This window comes from Staurois parvus, unplaced genomic scaffold (assembly GCF_062004578.1).
Source record: "Staurois parvus isolate SC_StPar_1 unplaced genomic scaffold, SC_StPar_1.0 ptg000168l, whole genome shotgun sequence".
In the NCBI taxonomy this organism is placed as follows: domain Eukaryota; kingdom Metazoa; phylum Chordata; class Amphibia; order Anura; family Ranidae; genus Staurois; species Staurois parvus.
In genome coordinates, this window is record NW_028317964.1 from 2,325,459 (window position 1) to 2,348,901 (window position 23,443).

The 23,443-nt window shown below is 40.4% G+C and overlaps 1 protein-coding gene across 2 annotated transcripts in view; it reads left to right on the forward strand.

The window, feature by feature from the left end:
* LOC149462779 (CREB-regulated transcription coactivator 3-like) overlaps nucleotides 1-23,443 on the forward strand; it is a 191,787-nt gene that overhangs the window by 140,033 nt on the left and 28,311 nt on the right. For both annotated transcript variants that reach the window (XM_089676403.1, XM_089676404.1), the window contains 4 exons: nucleotides 3,875-3,913; nucleotides 11,484-11,569; nucleotides 15,111-15,160; nucleotides 19,058-19,275. In XM_089676403.1, coding sequence (XP_089532529.1) covers nucleotides 3,875-3,913; nucleotides 11,484-11,569; nucleotides 15,111-15,160; nucleotides 19,058-19,275 — 393 coding nt within the window. The remainder of the gene's footprint in view (nucleotides 1-3,874; nucleotides 3,914-11,483; nucleotides 11,570-15,110; nucleotides 15,161-19,057; nucleotides 19,276-23,443) is intronic.

Genomic DNA, 23,443 nt, shown 5'->3' on the forward strand with positions numbered 1-23,443 from the left:
AGGCTGGTTGTACCCTACCCATAGACTGAATTTCGGGTGGTCACTGCTGAACCGACCAAGATTTGATCAAACCATGGCCAACTTTACTAGCCGAAAGAGCTGATTCACACATGTGCGGAGCGGATTGAAGCTCAGGTTTCACAGCTACTTGATACAGTAGTTGTTCAGCGGTTCATGTCAGGTTTACATCAGGTGTAGGACAGGATTAGCTCAGGATCTTATCCTGTTAACACATATGCAGTTTAGAAACGGTTCCCATAGAAGTCATTAGCCTGTAATCAGCACCAGAACCTGAAGGCACTGCTCAGAAATGGTACAAGACTCTTTCAAACTGCACTGAATCCGCACAGCCAGTGCACCGGACATATGTGAACAGGCACCATAGGAAGCAATGTTTTTTTTCGCATGTCATGAAGATTGGATACTGTTCAAACTGCATCAAATCCACATATACGTGAATCGGCACAAAATCTTTAAAAATGAGACATTTCATATTTCAGACAGTTATCTATGTTTAATGCAGAAGTTTACTTCACAGCATTTCTCCAGTTAGAATAAAAGTCACATTCCTGTGTAGTTTGTCTCACTTAATTCAGTATGCATTTTAAACTAGCTGCCCTTTGTATTTCAAATGATATTTAACCCCAGATCAATAATTTAGGGCTTCCTGTACACATAAACCACAGATAAATGTCAGATTGCTTTGAATTTGTGACAAAGAGATAAAGCCTCCTGAAATGTCAGTCCATCAGATGAGACGGTCACCAAGTCATTTATCAGTGACAGGAAGCTGGCCAAAGACCTGAAATAACTTGCAGAATATAATTTGTCTTGCAGCAGGACTGGTTCTGTTTCTGTCTCAGTCATCTTGTAACATAATGTGTGTTTGGTGATGGTTTTCTTGAGGCAATGGAGGAAGCAAGTACAAGTTCTGTACAACCATGAGGTCGCATGTAAAAGCCGGCAGGCTGGTTGTACCCAAGTTCATCGATCGATCAACTTTGGTATATGCAGTCAGCCTATACATGGTTTGAATGTTGGCTGGTTCATAAGGAGCTGGTCGAGATTCGAACTGTCTATGGCCGGCTTAAATAAGCATGCATATAGAAATTGGGATATTTCTCTCCATGCACCCGACTTTGCTAATTCACCCATTTATTTTTATTGAAGCCATGATAATATTTCAAGTGATATCTGTATTTTGAATCTCCCTTACAGTATAACAGATATAAAACGTGGGCTGAATACAGACACAAAATACATTTATATTTGGTTATCAGTGTTTTTAGTGGATTTTATGTCTGTATTCATTCTTTATTTTATATCATAACATCATTTGTATTGTTTGTATGGAACTTTGTGATAGACGGGTATTTTTATGTCTGCATAGATGCTGTTTTTCTTGTCTTGTTTATATACTATAAGGATCATGCCCTGGTCTGACACTCATAAGCCACCTATTCCAGCTCTTCTAATTAAGATATAGTATTCTCTGTAATTGCCCCTAGAGCCTACAGTAGTTGTGCTGTTGCTTCCGGTACACGTTCCCCATGCTCCCTGGTGGCTTGCTGTGATTATACTGTTTCTCTGAAAATAATCTCATGTGTGTAGCTTGCGTCCTCCATTGCCAGGCTGTTAAGAAATTACAGTAGAACACAAGATTTTTAAATTTTTTTTTCATATTGTCCAGTTTTTATTGCAAATCTAGTAATACAAACAGAAGTAAACTGTTTCAACAGATATACAGACAGTAAAGCAGGTCATACGCTGGTATATATTTACTGTACATTACATGACTTCTTGACGAGTGTCATTTGCAAGTACTTCAGAATTTGTTTGCCTTTAATATTCGATTTTGGAATTAATGGACTTTCTTGAACATAAACCACATATACTGTTAGAAGTTCATTCGTTCAAGACAAAATTTCCATCCTGTTCCTTCCAGCTTTCTCTTCGCTGTGGTCAAAAATGAATATTAATTTGACCCCCACTAACGATTAAAAAATTTTGAGTCAGTGCTCTTAATGCGAACATTTTCGAACAATTCCACTAGTGTATGGCCAGTTCAAAGTGGTTGTAAACCCTTAAATACAAGGGGGGGGGATTGAGTCCTCTTTTTTGGTGGGACTTTAATGGCACAATTTACTTGTATGATAAATTTCAACAATTCAAAAGAGATTTTTTTTTTATAAAAAACAGTATGAAATTTTATTTTTACAATCTTCAAAAATAAATATAAAGCGACAATACATATTGCGGCGGTGTCAACAGAGATGGTATTGCAAATCTAATCATGGATCATGTATGGTTCGCATTATGTGAACACAGCCACAGATTTCTCATATTTCTCAGGCAAAAATAATGAAACAATTTTTGTTTCATTAGATTTTTCCTGAGATATGAGAATTCCGTGGCTGTGTTCACATGATTTGTTCTTAATATTTCCTGGCGGTTTTTTACCTCACATGGAATCATGTAAGTGTATAACCATATTGTAAAGTATCACATTTTTTACAATAATTTGATTGAGTCATGTATATTGATATATATATGTTTGTTATAGATGTCATGCCTTCTTGAGCACTTCTGAAGAAGAGATTTTTGTTGATCTCGAAACGCATCAAGTGCGAACCATGCATGATCCATGATTAGATTTGCAATACCATCTCTGATGACACCGTCACAATATGTATTGTAGCATTATATTTTTTTGAAGATTGTAAAAATAAAATTTCATACTGTTTTTATAAAAAATCTCTTTTGAATTGTTGAAATTTTTCAGACAAGTAAATTGTGCCTTTAAAGTCCCACCAAAAAAGGAGTTTTCCCCCCCTTGTATTCGTTAGGGATGCTGGCACTTTGTGTATTATATCCCTTCCCCACTCTAAACTCTTAAATATAACCAGTGACTTTGACTTCAGATGTTTAGCTTGATTGCCATTTAAATAGCCGGTCACATCAGGTGCGACTTGGCATGCGATATGCATGCTATGCAAGTTGAAAATCGTATGCCAAGTTGCACCCTATGTCTGCAATTACATCGGTCATATCAGTGCGGTTCCGACTTGCACCAATTTGTAAAGTAGTGCATGTACTACTTTTGGTGCGATTTGCATCGATATCTGTGTCAGATGTCTTGCAAATCGCACCTGAAATTGGCATGTCCCTTGACATTGAAATTGTGCGACTTCACTGTAAGTCGCATGATTTCAAAGTCGGGCTTGATGTGACTGGGGGTGTAAGCCTCAATTACCCAGGATTTTTATCAAAGCTGCAGCAAGAATCTAGTGCATTCCTGTGATTGGATTCCCAGGTGGATGTGAATAGTTACAGCCGCTGAGCTCTTTCTTAGTAATAACGGGTCAACAGCGGCCGTAGCTGTCCTTGGGTGTTTGGATGTAATCCAATCAATTACCTGCAGTTAGGAACTGGAGATTTGTATCTGTGGTCATGGTCCATTAGTTCCTCACTGGGACTAATTGATTGGATACCATCCAGACACCCAGAGACCGCTCCGTCCACTGTTGGCCTGTCATTGCTTTGGAAAAGCTAAACAACCGCAACTATCCATACCCACATTTGAAACCATTTGCAGGGATATGCTGGGTTCTTCTTGTAGCTGTGATAAAAAATTCTGTGTGAATGAGGCCTTGTAACTAAACACAAATTACATGGTGGCCTTCAGGTTTAAAATTTAAAGGATAAACTGATACTTAAAATTATGGCATGGATAAAAGGAATAAAAGACAGCAGGTAGCAGGTAACTTTCAGGTGGTGGTATTTTTTGCCATTAAACTGTCTTCGTAAATGAGAATTTTTTTTTTGTATTTTATGAACATTGTAGTAATTTTTACACCCTTGTTTTTTATTGCAGCAAGTTTACAGGACGGGGAAATAGAAAGCTTTGCAGAAGGTAAATATATGATGTCCTGTCTTTTATTTTGTGACCTTATGAGCAATCTATAATGTTAGCATTATTGCTTTCCAAAAAAAACACAACCAGTATCTTTATTTGGTGTGAAGTCATAAATATATATTGATTTATAGGAACCATGAACATGATCACAGTGAAACACTTCAATAACTAATAAAGCCTACTGCAGGAGAAACACTGAATGGTTGGGCTGGCCATACATGGAGGGAATTTTGTTTGGGTCCTGAAGAACCGGCTGAAATCTGTTATAAGGGTGACCCTGTTGCGCCCCTCCTATCTGGCTCCTTCGATTTTTCAATTGAAGGAGCCAGGTAGAAGATTCTCAGCCAAACAGCACCAGTATCCAATGAGGTACAGGCACTGTTTGGGTGTTTTGACAGCTGCCCCCTGTGTTCAGTAACATCATAATTCCTCATGCACACTAGTGTCAAAAACAGACTGCTCAGGTTCATTAAGCAAACATTCTTAGATCCGAATGCATGCTATGGTCTTCAATGTGCTCTTACCAAATCAATTAAAATGTATAATCACAGTCCGTTTTGTGTTGGTTTTGTGGAGCTGAACATAGCTGAACGGACGTAAGTGCATCTAAACCAGTGTTTCTCAACTCCAGTCCTCATGGACCCCCAACAGGTCATGTTTTCAGGATTTCCATTATTTTGCACAGGTGATTTGATCAGTTTCACTGCCTTAGTAATTACCACAGCTGTTTCATCTGAGGGAAATCCTGAAAACATGACCTGTTGGGGGTCCATGAGGACTGGAGTTGATAAACACTGATCTAAACCAACCAAATCAGGAACACAAAAACGCAGGAAAAAGTGATCTGGGAGGCATTAAAGTTGTTAAGCTCTGGTTCACACTAGCCCGCAGGCTACAGGCTGTTTGGGGGTACAGGAATTACACATGTTCTTGCACCCACATCGCGCTTCTCTTGTGAGAAACACAGACTGCTATTTATTCTGATCGCGGGTGCAGGAGCCGCATTGGTCTTTTTGATGCATGATGCATTTTTGAAAAGGTGCATGTACCTTTTTTTTTTTTTCCCTCGTGAAACACGGGCACAGCAGCCCATTCGAATGGGCTGCCGTGCCCGTGCAAATGCACGCCGCTTGGCCCACACTAACATAAACCTAGACTTAAAGAGAAGTATGGAATATGAAAAAAAAATTTTAATCACCTAGGTGGATGCAACATCAATCCGATGTTGCATTTGTCCTCACCAGCTCTACACTGAGAACTGAGCAATCAAACACTGCTGTTCGCACAGTTCTCCCCTCCACTCTGAGCAAGAAGAGTCATGACTGTCAGCCACTTGCTCTCTGCTCTGCCCCTCCAGCACTCACTGAAGCGCCTGGGTAGATAGGGAGCAGCTGGCGGTATCTCCCAGCGTTGTAGCTGAGAGGCTGAGCCAGCTGCTGGTCCAGTCGTCTGGATAGATCCCAACCATATGGTCAGGAGCTTTTCAGAGCTTGGACTGGCTTTGTGACGTAATCTGACAGTGGGCTTTAGCCCTCGGTTGGCTGAAAACGGGTCACAGGAGTGCAGAACAAATGTCACTCCTGTGATCCATTGGAGTGCAGTATAGCCAAAAAAGCTTTGACTATACTTTTACTTTAGCTTTTCTAAATGCAGGAAAAGTGATCTGGAAAGTTTAAACACAAGAGTGTCAGTGTGAATGAGACCTAAGAAGGATACAGTTTATACACAAGTTACTACCTAGCAAAACTGTAACAGACCTTGTCCTACAAAATGTATAAATGTTACATAAAATAGAAGAACAAGAACACTCTGGTAGTGAAATGAAAGAAAATATTTCAGTGTTTATACAATGTCACATGTTTATTGTACCAGAACAAAAAAACTTGGTATTTCATATGGGAATCACAAACACAAAATTTCCCAGCACACTTCTCGATAAAATCAGAGGGTTTAGTTGCCCACATCTTATTATACAGGGTTTATTATACATCTGCAAATGTATGTAGAAGCCGCAGTGCCTTGCCAAGACTCCTTTATATAGTGAAGTCCTAACTCTGTCATTTTTTGAGAGTCTCCAAGTTGGATAATACAGTTGTGTTAAAAAGTTTGCATACCCCAAATTTTCCACTACTTAAAGTGTTACTAAACTCACAACAGTAAAGCATGATTGTTATTCTCACTGTGGAACCTAAGGGATTAAACCTCTGCATTGTTTAAAAAAAGCTGTTTGATCCTGACTTCTCTGATCCTCCCCTTCTTCCAGTGTCCCCCTCTTATTTCCTGCTAAGACATTTATCGTGTGGATACACTGAACATACTCAATTTGGTGTGCATTGCTAGAGAGGTTTGTTTTTGTTTTTTTTTTGGGGGGGGGGAGTGCATGTGATCAGCCCAGGGCCAATCAGCACTGTCCAGATAGAGGTCAGGGGTTCTGCATCCTCCTAGAGAAAACTCCTCCTACAAGCTTTAACCAGTGCTCTGCTGAACACTGATATAAGTCACAAGACTGCTCTACTGACTGGCATATTCAAGACTTTGGATATCTTTTTACATCCTTTTCCATCTTTATAAATTCTATTACCTTGTTACACCGTTCATTTGACAGTTGTTTTCTGCTCCCCATGGCTCGGTATCTAACCTGCTCAGTTCATCCACATAAGAGCTAACAAACTCACTGACTATTTATACACAGACACTAATTGCAATCTAAAAAGCCACAGATGTGAAATATTAACCTTTTAGTTTCAGTTTTAACCCGTATGTGTCACCTTGTGTGTCTACACAAGGCCAAACATTCCAGGGGATGTAAACTTTTGATCATGGCCATTTGGGTGATTTCTGTTAGTATAATTTACAAAGGAGCCAAACAACTGTGTGATAATAAATGGCTTCATATGATCACTATCCTTAAATAAAAGTCAATTTTGTGGCATGAACAATATTTTCAATATCAATGCTAAAATGTCATGATTTCCTCCAGGGTATGCAAACTTTTGAGCACAACTGTATATAGCAGCAGATAAATTAAGGGCAAGTTTACCTGAAAGGACCCTGCTCCTCCTTAAAGGCACAGGGCACACTAGACGCCCAGCAAGAGCACAGTGGCAGCTGAAGGCCTGCAATGCGTCCCTACACCAAATTCAGTCAACATGCTGTGCAGACAAGTGGCAACCACAACACTCTATGACTAGCCTCAAAGTAAAGTGCAGATGGATGCCTTGAAAAATCATATGAGAATCCACTAGACATGTACATTAAAAAAAAAAAACGCTGTAAGAGAAAAGGACAAAAGCCGTAAATGACAAAAAAGAAATCTTAAATATATTATATTGGCCTGGACTGGTCATATAAAGTGGTAACATTTTTCAAATTGATAAAACGTATATTGTATATGAATATCTGATTCCAATCAATACAAATGTCTGATAACTTGTGATTAATTTAAGTATATATTATTTTGTAAGTTACATTAGTCCAACTTGGACCAATGTAAGTATGTATCTGCGATGTCTGTGGGATCCCCACTTTGGCATTTATACAACAGTGATTTTTACTAGCTTCTAGGTCCTTTGCTGATCGACTGCCCTGCTTGATTGTCAACATGAGATGCTTGCTCAGCACAGGCGCAGTTCAGAGAACACTTTGCATTTTTTAATGAATGCAAAGTGTTCTCTGATTGAATGAGGTGGAGATTTGTGATGTCATTGTCCCACCTCTCCACGTTGGTCATCAAAGAACTCTCTGCATTATTTAAAAAAAAATGCAGAGTGTTCCCTGAATAGTGTCTATGCTGAGTGAGCGATCCCTTAGGTTCACAAAGCAACAGGGCAGCCACTTGGCATGGTACCCAGAAGCTTGTGGAGATCATGCGAGTAGATGTGCCGACTACAGATATTTCTCTCAGGTACAGTACGTAGAGTGGATAAAAAGTCTACACACCCCTGTTAAAATGTCATGTTTCTGTGATGTAAAAAAATGAGGCAAAGATAAATCATTTCAGAACTTTTTCTACCTTTTTAATGTGACCTATAAACTGTACAACTCAGTTGAACAACAAACTGAAATCATTTAGGTGGATGGAAGTAAAAATAAAAACTAAACTATCGTTGCATAAATGTGCACACCCTTAAACTAATACTTTGTTGAAGCACCTTTTGATTTTATTACAGCACTCAGTCTTATTGGGTATGAGTCTATCAGCATGGTACATCTTGTCATGGCAATATTTACCCACTCTTCCTTGCAGGCATATACCAAATCTTTGTTGATTTGGATGTATGCTTTGGGTCGTTGTCGTACTGAAATATGAAGTTCCTCTTCATGTTCAGCTTTCTAGCCGAAGCCTGAAGGTTTTGTGCCAATATTGACTGGCATTTGGAACTGTTCATAATTCCCTCATAAATACCTTGATTAAGGCCCTAGTTCCAGCTGAAGAAAAAGAGCCCCAAAGTATGATGCTGCCACCACCATGTTTCACTGTGGATATGGTGTTCTTTTGGTGATGTGCAGTGTTGTTTTTGCGCCAAACATATCTTTTGAAATTATGGCCAAAATGTTCAACCTTGGTTTCATCGAATCATAACACATTTTCCCACATGCTTTTGGGAGACTTCAGATGCGTTTTTGTAAAATTTAGCCAGGCTTGGATGTTTTTCTTCGTAAGAAAAGGCTTCCGTCTTGCCACTCTACCCCATAGCCCAGACATATGAAGAATACGGGAGATTGTTGTCGCATGGACCACCCCTCCAGTACTTGCCAGATATTCCTGCAGCTCCTTTAATGTCGCTGTAGGCCTCTTGGCAGCCTCCCAGATCAGTTTTCTTCTCGTCTTTTCATCAATTTTAGAGGGACGTCCAGTTCTTGGTAATGTCACTGTTGCGCCATATGTTCTCAACTTGATGACTGTCTTCACTGTGTTCCATGGTATATCTAATGCCTTGGAAATTCTTTTGTACCCTTCTCCTGACTGATACCTTTTAACAATGAGATCTCTCTGATGCTTTACAAGCTCTCTGTGGACCATGACTTTTGCTGTAGGATGCAACTAAGAAAATGTCAGGAAAGACCTACTAGAACAGCTGAACTTTATTTGGGGTTAATCAGAGGCACTTTAAATGATGACAGGTGTGTACTGACTCCTATTTAACATGATTTTTAATGTGATTGCTTAATTCTGAACGCAGCTACATCCCCAGTTATAAGAGGGTGTACACACTTATGCAACCGCATTTTTTTAGTTTTTTATGTTTACCAAACATCCCCCCCCAAGATTTCAGCTTGTTTTTCAATTGAGTTGTACAGTTTATAGGTCACATTTTAAGGTGGAAAAAGTTCTGAAATTATTTCTTTGTCATTTTTTTTACGTTACCTAACATTTTGACGGGTGTGTAGAGTTTATATCCACTGTACATACTTAAATTGGTTCCACCTGGACCAGTGTATCTGTGTACATATTGCCATGCATAAACGGCAGCTTTAATCCTTTTAGCTCTAATGGTGAAACAAAAGGCTTGTTGTAATCATCCAATAGTTGTAGCAAAATGGTAATCCTAAAACCTGTGTGACTGATATGTCTAGTACATACAGTCAGGTCCATAAATATTGGGACATTGACACAATTCTAAAATTTTTGGCTCTATACACCACCACAATGGATTTGAAATGAAACGAACAAGATGTGCTTTAACGGCAGACTGTCAGCTTTAATTTGAGGGTATTTACATCCAAATCAGGTGAACAGTGTAGGAATTACAACAGTTTGCATATGTGCCTCCCACTTGTTTAAGGGACCAAAAGCAATGGGACAGAATAATATTAATAAATCAAACTTTCACTTTTTAATACTTGGTTGCAAATCTTTTGCAGTCAATTACAGCCTGAAGTCTGGAACTCATAGACTTCACCAGACGCTGGGTTTCATCCCTGGTGATGCTCTGCCAGGCCTCTACTGCAACTGTCTTCAGTTCCTGCTTGTTCTTGGGGCATTTTCCCTTCAGTTTTGTCTTCAGCAAGTGAAATGCATGCTCAATCGGATTTAGGTCAGGTGATTGACTTGGCCATTGCATAACATTCCACTTCTTTCCCTTAAAAAACTTTGATTGCTTTTGCAGTATGCTTTGGGTCATTGTCCATCTGCACTGTGAAGCGGCGTCCAATGAGTTCTGAAGCATTTGGCTGAATATGAGCAGATAATATTGCCGAAACACTTCAGAATTCATCCTGCTGCTTTTGTCAGCAGTCACATCATCAATAAATACAAGAGAACTAGTTCCATTGGCAGCCATATATGCCCACACCATAACACTACCACCACCATGCTTCACTGATGAGGTGGTATGCTTAGGATCATGAGCAGTTCCTTTCCTTCTCCATTCTCTTCTCTTTCCATCACTCCTGGTACAAGTTGATCTTGGTCTCATCTGTCCATAGGATGTTGTTCCAGAACTGTGAAGGCTTTTTTAGATGTCATTTAGCAAACTCTAATCTGGCCTTCCTGTTTTTGAGGCTCACCAATGGTTTTCATCTTGTGGTGAGCCCTCTGTATTCACTCTGGTGAAGTCTTCTCTTGATTGTTGACTTTGACACACATACACCTACCTCCTGGAGAGTGTTCTTGATCTGGCCAACTGTTGTGAAGGGTGTTTTCTTCACCAGGGAAAGAATTCTTCGGTCATCCACCACAGTTGTTTTCCGTGGTCTTCCGGGTCTTTTGGTGTTGCTGAGCTCACCGGTGCGTTCCTTCTTTTTAAGAATGTTCCAAACAGTTGTTTTGGCCACGCCTAATGTTTTTGCTATCTCTCTGATGTGTTTGCTTTGTTTTTCAGCCTAATGATGGCTTGCTTCACTGATAGTGACAGCTCTTTGGATCTCATCTTGAGAGTTGACAGCAACAGATTCCAAATGCAAATAGCACACTTGAAATGAACTGTGGACCTTTTATCTGCTCATTGTAATTGGGATAATGAGGAAACAACACACACCTGGCCATGGAACAGCTGAGAAGCCAATTGTCCCATTACTTTTGGTCCCTTAACAAGTGGGAGGCACATATGCAAACTGTTGTAATTCCTCCACCGTTCACCTGATTTGGATGTAAATACCCTCAAATTAAAGCTGACAGTCTGCAGTTAAAGCACATCTTGTTCGTTTCATTTCAAATCTATTGTGGTGGTGTATAGAGCCAAAACGTTTAGAATTGTGTCGATGTCCCAATATTTATGGACCTGACTGTATGTTTATGGTTGTAGCAGCACTCTCCATACCATGCTTCCCTGTGGGTGGTAAGGTGGACCTACTCTGGTGGTGTGGAATAGTTGTGGCATCTTACCACAGCCATTGAGATGCACGAACATACAATACTTATACACTGACAAATCGGGTTGAAAATTGGTAAACCTGCACCAAGATGAAAACCACATGAACATGCAGAGAATATATCCTCGAGCCTATTGAAATGTATTTCTTTATAAATTATTTTTGTTGTATAAAATCAAACCTTTTCATTACAGTATCAATTTGTTTGTGAGATCCGGTCTGTCTGTAAAAATAATTTCTTGTTCTATTTTAGTTTATCCCTATTCACGTGCTTTGGTAGAAGAGAATATGCTTAACATTTCAAAGCCACTGCCGAAACAGCTATGGGAGGCCCAAAAGGTGCATTTTTATCTTACATTAAATTCTTGGTGTCTATCAGTCTATGCAGGTTCTCATTTCTGTAGACTTTTATGGTACTTGGGGGGGGGGGGGGCATCCCCTGAGAGTATATATTTTTCTTATAAGGGAGCCTAGCAAGTAGCCCATTCTTGGAATGTAGGAAGAAGAGCCTGTATCCAATTTGGACTATTCACTTTCTGGCAGTGAAAAGTGTTTCCTGCAGAAAGATTGATGGGTATTCATCAGCGTCAGGGCATGCCCATTTCTTTGTGTAGAAATTTGACCACTTGGGTTCAGTAGCCTTGCATTTCAGGACAGGCCCATAATAAACTGTGGAAGGTGCCTATGGCGATGGAACATCTAGGGCACAGGGGGCTGTGTGAGGGACAATATCTGGACATACGGTTAGGGGTCAGATAAGCCCTATGCAAAATGTATAGGTGTGAGTCTGTCAGATTTGGAGAGACCAATTTGCATGACTCTTAAAATTCATTCTGTTCTCCGTCTTCCAGGTTCCCTACATCCGCCTCCCAGTGTGTTTTCAGTTGGTATGCATCTTTAGTGGCTGATAGTAAAGGAAGCTGTATAAAAAGTAGAAGCTAGTTTCTTGGCGTCAGTACCATAAATGACTTTAAATGGGTCTAGCCCTAGGTATGCATTAGGGGACTAGGCTTGAAAAGCATGGCAAAGTTGAAGGTAGCAAAAAAAAAACATTGCCTTGTGAAGAGCAAACTCTTCATTCAGCTCCTGAAATGTTTTAATACAAGTGGTAGTGAGCACGTGGCATATCTAAGTTATACCCCTAGATGCCCGCACACCAAAGTCAGATAGAGAGGGGTGTATGAGAATGGTAAGACAGGTGCCTTCATTTTACTAGTTCCCACACCTGTTGGTGATATACCATACTTTCCCAAGTCATCTTCTAGGACAGCTTCACATGAGAGAGAGGCTCCTCCCACTAGGAAACACATGATCCACATTTTTCCCAATAAAGGTCTCTGTACCCCCTCTGTGCCTCAGTTTTTGCGTTTCTTCGGGCCAGCAAGGACACATTCCATCCCCCTTTTGTTATATTTCATTAAAGCAAATCGGGGTTACACATTAAGGGAAAACCTAGTCCACTGGGGTATGAGTAATACTCACACCTAAGTATTGAATGGGGCTACCCTGACGAGGGAAAGAGACACTTGTGGCCCATTGGGGAGATTTACCATTACCTCCTGTCCCATAACCAAAAGAAGTGGAAGTGAGGAAATCCCTGCAAATTAGGAAATTCATTAGGAACAACCCACAACTTGGGATTTTCTTTTACTTTCAATGATAATGGACTGGAGCTTTTAATACCACCTGCCTTCCACATTAAAATGATTTTAGAGCAATCATGTCACTAATTTTGTAAAGAAGTTTGTTAATCTTTACATTTCCTGTTGCATGTGCGACTGAAGACCACGCCAATGCGGATATATCTTCTGCAGAAGTCCTAAGGGAAATCAGTACTTCTGGGATGGCTTAAACAAAAGCAGTACTGCTCCAAGCTCTGTGTACAATCTTCCGGTCTATTAAAGCACCAGTTTCACAGAGCTTGTCCCATTTCCAGTAGTAGCAAGCACAGAAGACGAGGCTGCGCTCTGATGACATCACAACATAAGTTTATTCAATCAAGCTGGCTTCTGGCACTGTCCCCTCCCAATTGGAGTGAAGTGTGTCAGTGGAATCTAGCAATGGGCAGGGACTGTGTCAGAAGCCAACTTAACTGAATAAATATATATATTGTGACATCATCAGAGTGGTGCCTCATCTTCTGAGTTGCAATACTTCCAAGAGTGTCAGTCTCCTGGGTCCCCCGCAGCTCTGCTTGGTTCCTCCCTTTGACCCCCACACAAACCCAACATAAAGTCATACTAAATGTAAAATTTAAAGCTGTATTGAGTTAATACCAAATATTTGTAAATTTAAACTGTCTTTTTTGCAAAATGGTGGAAACCTAAGGTACATAAAACTGGAAGTAAGCAACTTCTTATTTCTGGAGGTTGGCTTCTCACTAGTGTTGAGGTAATGACTGATCAGCAGTGCCATGTGTGCACTTCATTGGTGTTGCATAACTTTGAAATAATGTCATTTTTAAAAGTTCAAAATAAAACAAAAAAAAAGGGTTGGAAAGTACTGAAGGAAAGGGACATGGGAAGGCAAGGGGGAGTGGGTGTCACATATAAATATGCTATGATTAGCAGTTTGTCAGCCACTGATTATAGCTATTCATTTAATTGCAGAGATAGCAGGACAATGCTACTATAAGTTCATGTCCGATGAAATGACCATGAGCTTAAAGTAGAAAGGGGCATGCCAGGGATGTAAAACTTAGAGAGAATTAACAGTTGCTAATAGGTCGACAATGATTACCTGTGAGAACCCCAACAGGGTTCCTGCCGCTTAGTTGCAAATGCAGCCCATTGGAAAAAAATGGATGGCTGCTGGCTGCCTTAGCTAATCATGGCAGCTCACATTTAATCAAACATGGAGAGATCACTTGTGAGTGATTGGCCCTGGACACAGACTGTGTCTGGACAATTACATGCAAGTGGCTGTGGTTAGCTGTGGGAGCTGGCAGCCTTACATTGCTTTTAATGGGGCTGCCTTCTGCAGGTAATCGCTGGGATCCCCTACTGGGGTTCTCACGTGATCGGTGTCCGGTCCATTTGCAAGTATGAATGTGGCCTTACTGAGCTGGCCAGTTGTAATTGTTTCTGTTTTGGCATAAAACTTACAGCTTTGGAGGCAAAAGGGTTAGTTTTCATCCATGTTTGGGGATGGTTGTTCCAGTTTGATATAGTTGGCACCTTCATGTTTCTTATAAACCAGTTTTCTTTGTTCATAACATGCTTTTCGCTGACCTCCTGAGAAAGTCCCGCCACCTTTTTAGATGTAGGAGACAGGACATTCTTCCTGGGACAGTCAGGACTCAGTAGTAAATGGTACCTAGGGTTTTGATCATTCAGCCTGCACTGTAGGGATCGTAAAGCACTATTTATTTTCTATTAGTCTTCAGCTATTCATCTGAACAAGTCTGTTATCAGAGTTGAAAAATTTAACTATATGTCCATTTTAGGGCAGCTTCACACTATGCCCCGAGCTGAATCGCATAGGAACGCACTGTGCATTGCTGTGCAATTCATCTGCAGCTCTGTGTGGTGCGATTTTAAGCCCATTCATTTGAATGGGCTGAAATCGCACCCAACCAAAAATAGTGCATGCACTACTTTTTGAAACACATGGCAACCACATCGTATGGTACTTTCTACTATGGCCAGTGCGGGCAAACAATGTATTTGCGATTTGCATTTGGGGTGTCGTTAACTTTTAACTGACCCCCACAGCATATCGCAAGGGTTTTGCGATTAGAATGTGGTGTGGGAAGTTGCACAGGACCGTGGCTCTCCCGCACCGCCTTCAGGTATGAACAAGCCCATAATGTGTTATTCATTTTGAAAATGTGGGATGTTGCCTGTAAGCTGAATTCTTTTCCATTGTGTGCTGTGTATAGGTCCAGTCTCTAGCATCTCGTCCCCGCTCTTGTGAAGTTCCTGGAATCAAGTATGTATTGATGTCTCTCCTTTTTTCTTGTAGAAAGTTTGGCTTCACTTAGTGTGAGGCTCACTGCTGTCAATGCTGTTATAGTGATATGAAAATTCTGTGTAATGTATGCAAAAAATGGGTTAGCTGTTATTCTTTATTTCTTTAATTGCTGTAAGTCAGTATTTTTGACAGTGTTGAAGCTGAGGCATCAGCATGGCAGCCAGATAATGAACATTTTAAGAACGAGAGTTCAGCAATGATAGCTTCCATATTCCTCACATGACAGAGCATGGGTTAATAGAAACAAGGGATTTTTGACAGGTTCTCCTCAAGAGTGTCTATGCCCACCTTTTTCACCCTTGTCCTCCATTCATAGACACCACACTACAGTTTCTGTGAATGGAAAATGATCTATGAATTGAGGATGGGAGAAAAAAATGAATGGCTTGCTTTGTGCTTTCATAGACCCTTTTTCATTCATAGAAGCTCTGGTACCGCTTTTAATAATGGAAGAGATCGGAGAAAAAGGTTGGCATAGTTGGGTACCTGTCACAGCTCCCTTAGTTCTATGAACTCCCTCCGCATCGGAATATTACAACAGCAGGGGTGAGGAAGATTTCTGCTATACCAGTTCACAGCGGTAAAAGGGACCCTTCACATTGAAGATAAGTAATATCCCTTGTGCTTATTTTTTTTTTCTTTAACCCCTGGTTCACACTGATGCGGTGCAGGATTCGCAGCGTTTTCTGTGCGGATTCTGTACCGCATCAGAACTGCAGCCGTTATTGTATGAGAAACATTTTTTGTGCTTGTCCCTTCGGTATTATTGAATGAACTGTCGTGATCAGCTGTTGAAAGCTGTGTATCAATGATCAAACAATTCCTCCAAAAGCTATTTTTGTCATCTGATTTTCTAATCGTATGTACTAGGCATTAGAATAGGACTGGTAATAACCCAGGACTTCTACTTTAATATCAGTATTCTTGCTGAATAAGGCTAGCCTGAACTCATACCACTGCTAGCTGCACCATACTGCCAGTTAGTAATAGCCTGGATTTCCACTTTAATATGGATAACTTTAAGAGTTTATACTTCAATATTTTTATTGAGAATTGGTTTACAGTGGTATGCATAGGAACAATAACATTTCCGCCACATGCCAGAATGGTGAGCACAAACAAAATCGTAGAACATATAATCATATATATAAAAAACAGCGTGCTCGCCAGGTAGCAAACGTTTCAACAGACTTTGGACAAGGGCAGTGTCAGAGAAATTAACCACCAATATAAAAACCCCAATTCAAATGAAAAAAGTTAAGATTAGGGAGATCGAAAGAAAAGATCTAGGATAAGACGAGGAGAGAAGAAAAGGAAAAGAGAAAACAAAAAAAAAGGGGGGGGGGGGGGGAAGAGGGAAAAAATGAGAGAGTCAGCTGCGGCGTTATTAAGCAATGGAGGTATATCTGATCCATGGTCCCCACGTCCCCTCAAATCTAGATTCATCATTATTGACAATGCTAGTTAACTTCTCACCATTATCCAATTAAGGTTTTGTTTAACCCCGTCTAGCTATGGTAATGCATGCCACCAGTAAGAGGCAATGAATTAGTTTAGTCGATTTTTTGGGAACGGTAGCAGGTAGCAGTTGAAATAAGGCCACTTCCGGTGTTCTACGAATATTAATTCCCGTAACCGAGTAGTTAAAATTAAACATTCTGATCCAAAATCTATTTACTACCGGACATTTCCACCAGATATGGAACATAGTTCCCTCTTGTCTGCAGAGCCCGGAAGCAAGTAGGTGATACTGAAGGGCATATTTTAGCGAGGCGCATAGGAACCAAGTACCAACAAAGTAGCGTTTTGTAATTGGATTCGATAAGAGCAGTATTAATCGATATCTTTGATAGAGAATGGGCCGCAGCCTTCCAAGTTTCCAGATCTAAGGAACTATTCAAGTCCCTTTCCCATTGAGTCATATAGGATAATTTAGTGAGAGGATCGACCAGGGAAGCATAGACAATGGACAAACGACCCCTCATCAACCCAGTTGCCCCACAGGAGACTTCTAAAGGAGTGAGTGTACAAGGGTCTGCGATTAATTTGTTTGCTAGAGATAAATCAGATAATTTGATAATAGCGAAACAATTCTTTGGGAGGCATCTGGTACTGTGTCAGAAAATACTGGAGAGAACGAGGACGAAGTCCATCCAGGAAGTCTCCAATACGCAGCAAACCCTTATTCATCCACCAATGAAATTCTGATGGTGACACACCAGGAATAAACTCAGGATTATAAAAATCTGGAGCTAATGGAGTATGTGGGGAGAAGAAAGGTTTGTGAGCCCTCCATCTATCCCAAACCATCATCGAATAGGACAGCATAGGACACAAAATAGGAGGACGTAAGCGACTGGGGAGCCACATAAGAGCACCAGTAGCATAAGGATTGCAGGATAAGGCCTCAATGCCAACCCACTGGGGGGCATAACCCCTGGCTCTAGTACAAGTTAACTGTGCTATCTGAGGAGCATGAAAATAAGCTACGAGATTAGGAAGTCCCAAACCGCCATGCTTCTTTAGGGAAAAGAGAGTTGACCTGTTGACCCTAGGACGCTTTCCACTCCAGATAAATCTAGAGACTGCAGCTTGTAATAGTATCAGTTCCCATTTGGGAACCATGATCGGTAATGTCCTAAAGTAGTACAATAGGCACGGTAAAAAAGTCATTTTAATAGAGTGGATTCTACCAAACCAGGAAAGTGGGAGATCCTGCCATTCTAGTAAATCAGATTTAAGTCGCCTGAAGAGCGGAAGATATTTGGTCTTGTATAAGGATGAAAAAGATTTTGTGAGGTGAATCCCCAGATAAGGGAGAGAACGAGGGGCCCACTGGAAATCAAAATTGTCCCAAAGGTAATGAACCTCCGAGTCATACAACAAAATATTTAAGGCAATTGTTTTAGAGGAATTAAGAGTAAGGCCTCTGCGAAACAATGAAACGGGAAGGAGATTGGGCAAAGAAGTGCGAGGAGCAGATATGTACATAAGGACATCATCAGCAAATAGAGCGCATTTATGATCCCACTGACCGCAGCGGATGCCCGAAATAGTGGGATCAGAGCGAATGGCGATCTCAAGCGGTTCCATTGCCAGAGCGAATAATAGTGGAGAGAGAGGACAACCCTGTCTAGTACCACGCCCTTTCGACAGGGAGGCTGACTTATAACCACGAATGGAAATTTGAGCCGAAGGATTAGAATAGAGGGCCCGTAGCAAGGTCGTAAAAGAAGGGCCAAACCTATCTAACATCTGAAATAGTCCCACGATAGAATGTCAAACGCTTTATGAATATCCAGCGATAATAAAATTTCCCTCTGTGAAGATTTGTCCCAATTAGAATGTACGGCTGACAGCAAAGCTAAAGTCCGGCAAATTTGGTCTGATGTTTGTCGACCGCTTATGAATCCTGACTGATCATCATGAACATACAGTGCTAGGAATTTATGGAGGCGTAAGGCGAACATTTTAGTGAGAATCTTTAGATCACAATTAATGAGGATGGGCCGGTAATTGGAAACTATAGAAACATCTTTGAGGGGTTTGGGGATGACACTAATGAAAGCCTTATTTTCGTTGGGGGGTAACAGTCCCCCATCCTGTAGATAAATAAAATATTAAACCATATGGGGAACCAGGATATCAGGGAAAACTTTGTAATAATTGTGAGGAAGACCGTCCGGTCCTGGGGAATTATAAGGGGCAAGAGATTTCAAAGCATCCCTAATCTCTTCACACGAAATGGAACTGTAAGAGTTTAAATAGTTTTCCTACTGTGACCAATTTTTAGTATTGCTATTGTTAGTATGACTAATAGAATTGAGTAATTCGTATCTTTTTTTTCATCTACAGAGTTTTTCCATCTGCAGATCAGAATGCAGGCCTTTCACATTTCCAGAGCAATCTAAACACAGGTGGTTCACTGCCAGACCTTACAAATCTCCATTTCCCTTCTCCCTTGCCCACTCCCCTGGACCCAGATGACACGGCATATGCAGGCATCAGCACGGAAAACAGCACGAGTGGGTTGCCTGCTGCTATGACTCACCTGGGCATCAGTAACTCTCCAGGTCAGTGATGTACAGATAGTTCTTAAATAGAAGTATGCGGCTATCTGCTTTGAACTCATTGGGCTTATTTAAGGATATTTTGATTTTTGTGCATTTGCTTTTCTTTATGGATCAAATTTTTTTTTTTTCTTCAGTTTGCTGAAGGCATAACACAGAGATCAATTGAAATATCACACCTTATCTTTAAGGTCCTGTCCTGACTCGATAGAAGTTTTAACTATTTTTCTCCTGGACATGCCTGGCGTATAGTCCACCTCTTGCAAAATTGTAATAATGCACGCACAATATTAGAATAAAAGTGCATTTGTTAAATTTTTGCATTGAAGCCTGCAGAGCATTGCAACCATGACCATTGCATCGCAGGTGCAATGAACAGGCTCATGCATTGTTTACATCCCATCCACACTTCAGTATGGAGGTGCGGACTCGCCATCATGGGTGAACTTCCTGTCTTCTCAGGGATGACATACACATGATTCCATTTACCGATGTTATCCACAGTAGGAGTTGATGGGGACTTCCAAAGTGCTGGGATACATGTTTGTATCTTGGTGTCTCACCAGAGAATGAATGTTGATATTTTTGTTTAGATAAGGAGGTGAGGTGAGTCCGTAAGGTTGTGAATCAGGGTTCATGCATCCCAAAAAGGTTGGATTTGCGAACACGACCAGAAAATATGGAGGATCAAACCTATGGCTGTACCACATCCCCTAAAATTGGGGCTGACTTTAGGGAACAAATGGTGTAGCCTCAAAGGGACCCTATAAGAGGATAAACTTTTTATTCAGGTGTCATCATGTGTCAAGTGTAAATCAAGATCCTTCTCCCATTTGGTGAGGAAAGGGGAAACATAGTCCTCAGGAGGCACCACCAACTCTGTGTAGGCCACGAGAAGATCATGCCTAAGAGAAGCAGTAGAAATAGATTTACTTTCAAAAGAAGTTGGTGGAAGAATAGAGGTTGGTGGGCCCAGAACAACAAGTGAATAATGTCTAATTTGGTAGGCCTGCCAGAGCGGCAGGGAGGATCGATTGAAAGTCCTTTCTTATCCCCCAGGGTACTAAGTGCATGTAGCACTTCATCACATGAAAGAACATTTAGTGTTATTAATGGAATGGGAAGTATAAGATATATATGACATAACTGTTCTCCAGCAGACAGTGATCTCAACAAATTGCAATGAAGATTTGTAAAATCAGTTTCAGGTTTTGTGTTCCGAAAAGCAATATGAAACAATGTAATGGAGGATATACTTCAGTAGTGGCTATATTGACAATTTTTTCACAGACACACACACCTTATTAGAATGACACAGCAGACTGCTAGGATACAGGAAGAACGTGGAGCTCTGTGCATACTGCAGGGGAAGTCATCAATTTACTCTGTCAGTCAGGCATTAGAATGTCGGTGCTTTTTTACCCCCATAACTCATACAAAGGATACTGTTACTACTCTCTGATCTTCTGAATAAAGGGTTGTCAAACTTAAGGACTCACATTGTGCTGCATCCAAACTCACATCTACTGGGCACAAACGCAGATCTCCTCTGCTTGGCTTTCTAAGATTTACATTTTGACTTTTGTTGTTTGGCCATCAGTTGCTGGCTGAGGAGCAATGGTTTCTAGGAAAGAAAGAATTACACACTGTGCTGTCCACACACTGTTCCACCAATACCCATTCAGAGAGAAGCGGAATCAAGGTTTTCACATCCAAAATAAACATCCTCATAAGATACCATCCCAAAATTTGATCCAACAGCATATCAATAGATTGATATACCGGGACTTTATATGTAGCAATGAGGAACACCCAGTGAGATAATATATACAAAATTGTATCAATTTTTCTTTTCAGTCCCTTTATCCATTTTTACAATATGGGTGACATTGCAACATTTAAATCACGATCTTATACATCTGTTTATCAGTAACATTCCTCTGTATGCGTAAATTACTGTGTGATGTACATGACAGTTGGTATTTTTCTTGTCCATTGGTTCTAATATGCGGTTGTCCATTTTATGATCCTTTTATTGTCCTTTCTGATGAACATGACTTGTGCAACATCTCCCTCATGATGTACAGTGGATATAAAAAAAAATCTACACACCCCTGTTAAAATGTCAGGTTTCTGTGATGTAAAAAATGACACAAAAATTAGTAATTTCAGAACTTTTTCCACCTTAATGTGACCTATAAACTGTACAACTTAGTTGAACAACAAACTGAAATCTTTTAGGTTGAGGGATGTAAAAATAAAAAACTAAAATAATATGGTTGCATAAGTGTGCACACCCTTAAACTAATACTTTGCTGAAGCACCTTTTGATTTTATTACAGCACTCAGTCTTTTTGGGTATGAGTCTATCAGCATGGCACATCTTGACTTGGCAAATTTGCGCACTCTTCCTTGCAAAAGCACTCCAAATCTGTCGGATTGCGAGGGCATCTCCTGTGCACAGCCCTCTTCAGATCACCCCACAGATTTACGATCGGATTCTGGTCTGGGCTCTGGCTGGGCCATTCCAAAACTTTAATCTTCTTCTGGTGAACACATTCCTTTTGTTGATTTGGATGTAGGCTTTGGGTCTTTGTCATGCTGAAAGATGAAGTTCCTTTTCATGTTCAGCTTTCTAGCAGAAGCCTGAAGGTTTAATAATTCCCTGTACCTTAATGAAGACCCCAGTTCCAGCTGAAGAAAAACAACCCCAAAGCATGCTGCTGCCACCACCATGCTTCACTGTGGGTATGGTGTTCTTTTGGTGATGTGCAGTGTTGTTTTTGTGCCAAACATATCTTTTGGAATTATGGCCAAAAAGTTCAACCTTGGTTTCATCAGACCATAACACATTTTCCCACATGCTTTTAGGAGACTTCAGATGTGTTTTTTGCAAAATTTAGCCGGGCTTGGATGTTTTTCTTCGTAAAAGGCTTCCATCTTGCCACTCTACCCCATTGCTCAGACATATGAAGAATACGGGAGATTGTTGTCTCATGTACCAGACAGCCAGTACTTGCCAGATATTCCTGCAGCTCCTTTAATGTTGCTGTAGGTCTCTTGGCAGCCTCCCAGATCAGTTTTTCTTCTCGTCTTTTCATCAATTTTGGAGGGATGTTCTTGGCAATGTCACTGTTGAGCCATATTTTCTCCGCTGAATGACTGTCTTCCCTGTGCTTCATGGTATATCTAATGCTTTGGAAATTCTTTTGTACCCTTCTCCTGACTGATACCTTTTAACAGTGAGATCCCTCTGATGCTTTAAAAGCTCTCTGCAGACCTTGACTTTTGCTGTAGGATGCAACTAAGAAAATGTCAGGAAAGACCTACTAGAACAGCTAAACTTTATTTGGGGTTAATCAGAGGCACTTTAAATGATGGCAGGTGTGTACTGACTCCTATTTAACATGATTTTTAATGTGATTGCTTAATTCTGAACACAGCTATGTCCCCAGTTATAAGAGGGTGTGCACACTTATGCAACCGCATTATTTTAGTTTTTTTGATTACCCCCCCCCCCCCCCAAAGATTTTAGTTTATTTTTCAATTGATTTGTACAGTTTTTATAGGTCTCATTAAAGGTGGAAAAGGTTCTGAAATTATTTATCTTTGTTATTTTTTTTACATCACAGAAACCCGTCCTTCATAACAGGGGTGTGTAGACTTTTCATTTCCACTGTATGTGATGCAACCCATCCTTTAATTGTGTGTGTGTGTGTGTGTGTGTGTGTGTGTGTGTGTATATATATATATATATATATTTTTTTTTTACATATTTATTTATAGATTTTAAATACAATTCAATAAAATGCATAATTTCTATAAAAACAAGGTTTCTGATATACTGTATATGTATAGGGCAACGCTATACATCAGAACATATAGGTACAGTATATACATAACACGTTTTTAGACACTCTGCCTGTCTAGGCACCCAAGTTATTGCATTTTGCAGATGTCTTCATCAGGACTTGGTTAATGTCCGTCTGTAACAAATATTTACAGTGAAATAGTCAAAATACAATTACTTCCATGAGTCACAGGGAAATCATATATCATTTTTGTAGAGAAAAAGAAAATACACAAGTTTATGCAGGGTTCTATGCACTTAGAAATCACCCGACTTCTCTAATGCACCTGGCTTGTGGGAGAGCGCTAGATAGGAACCAAA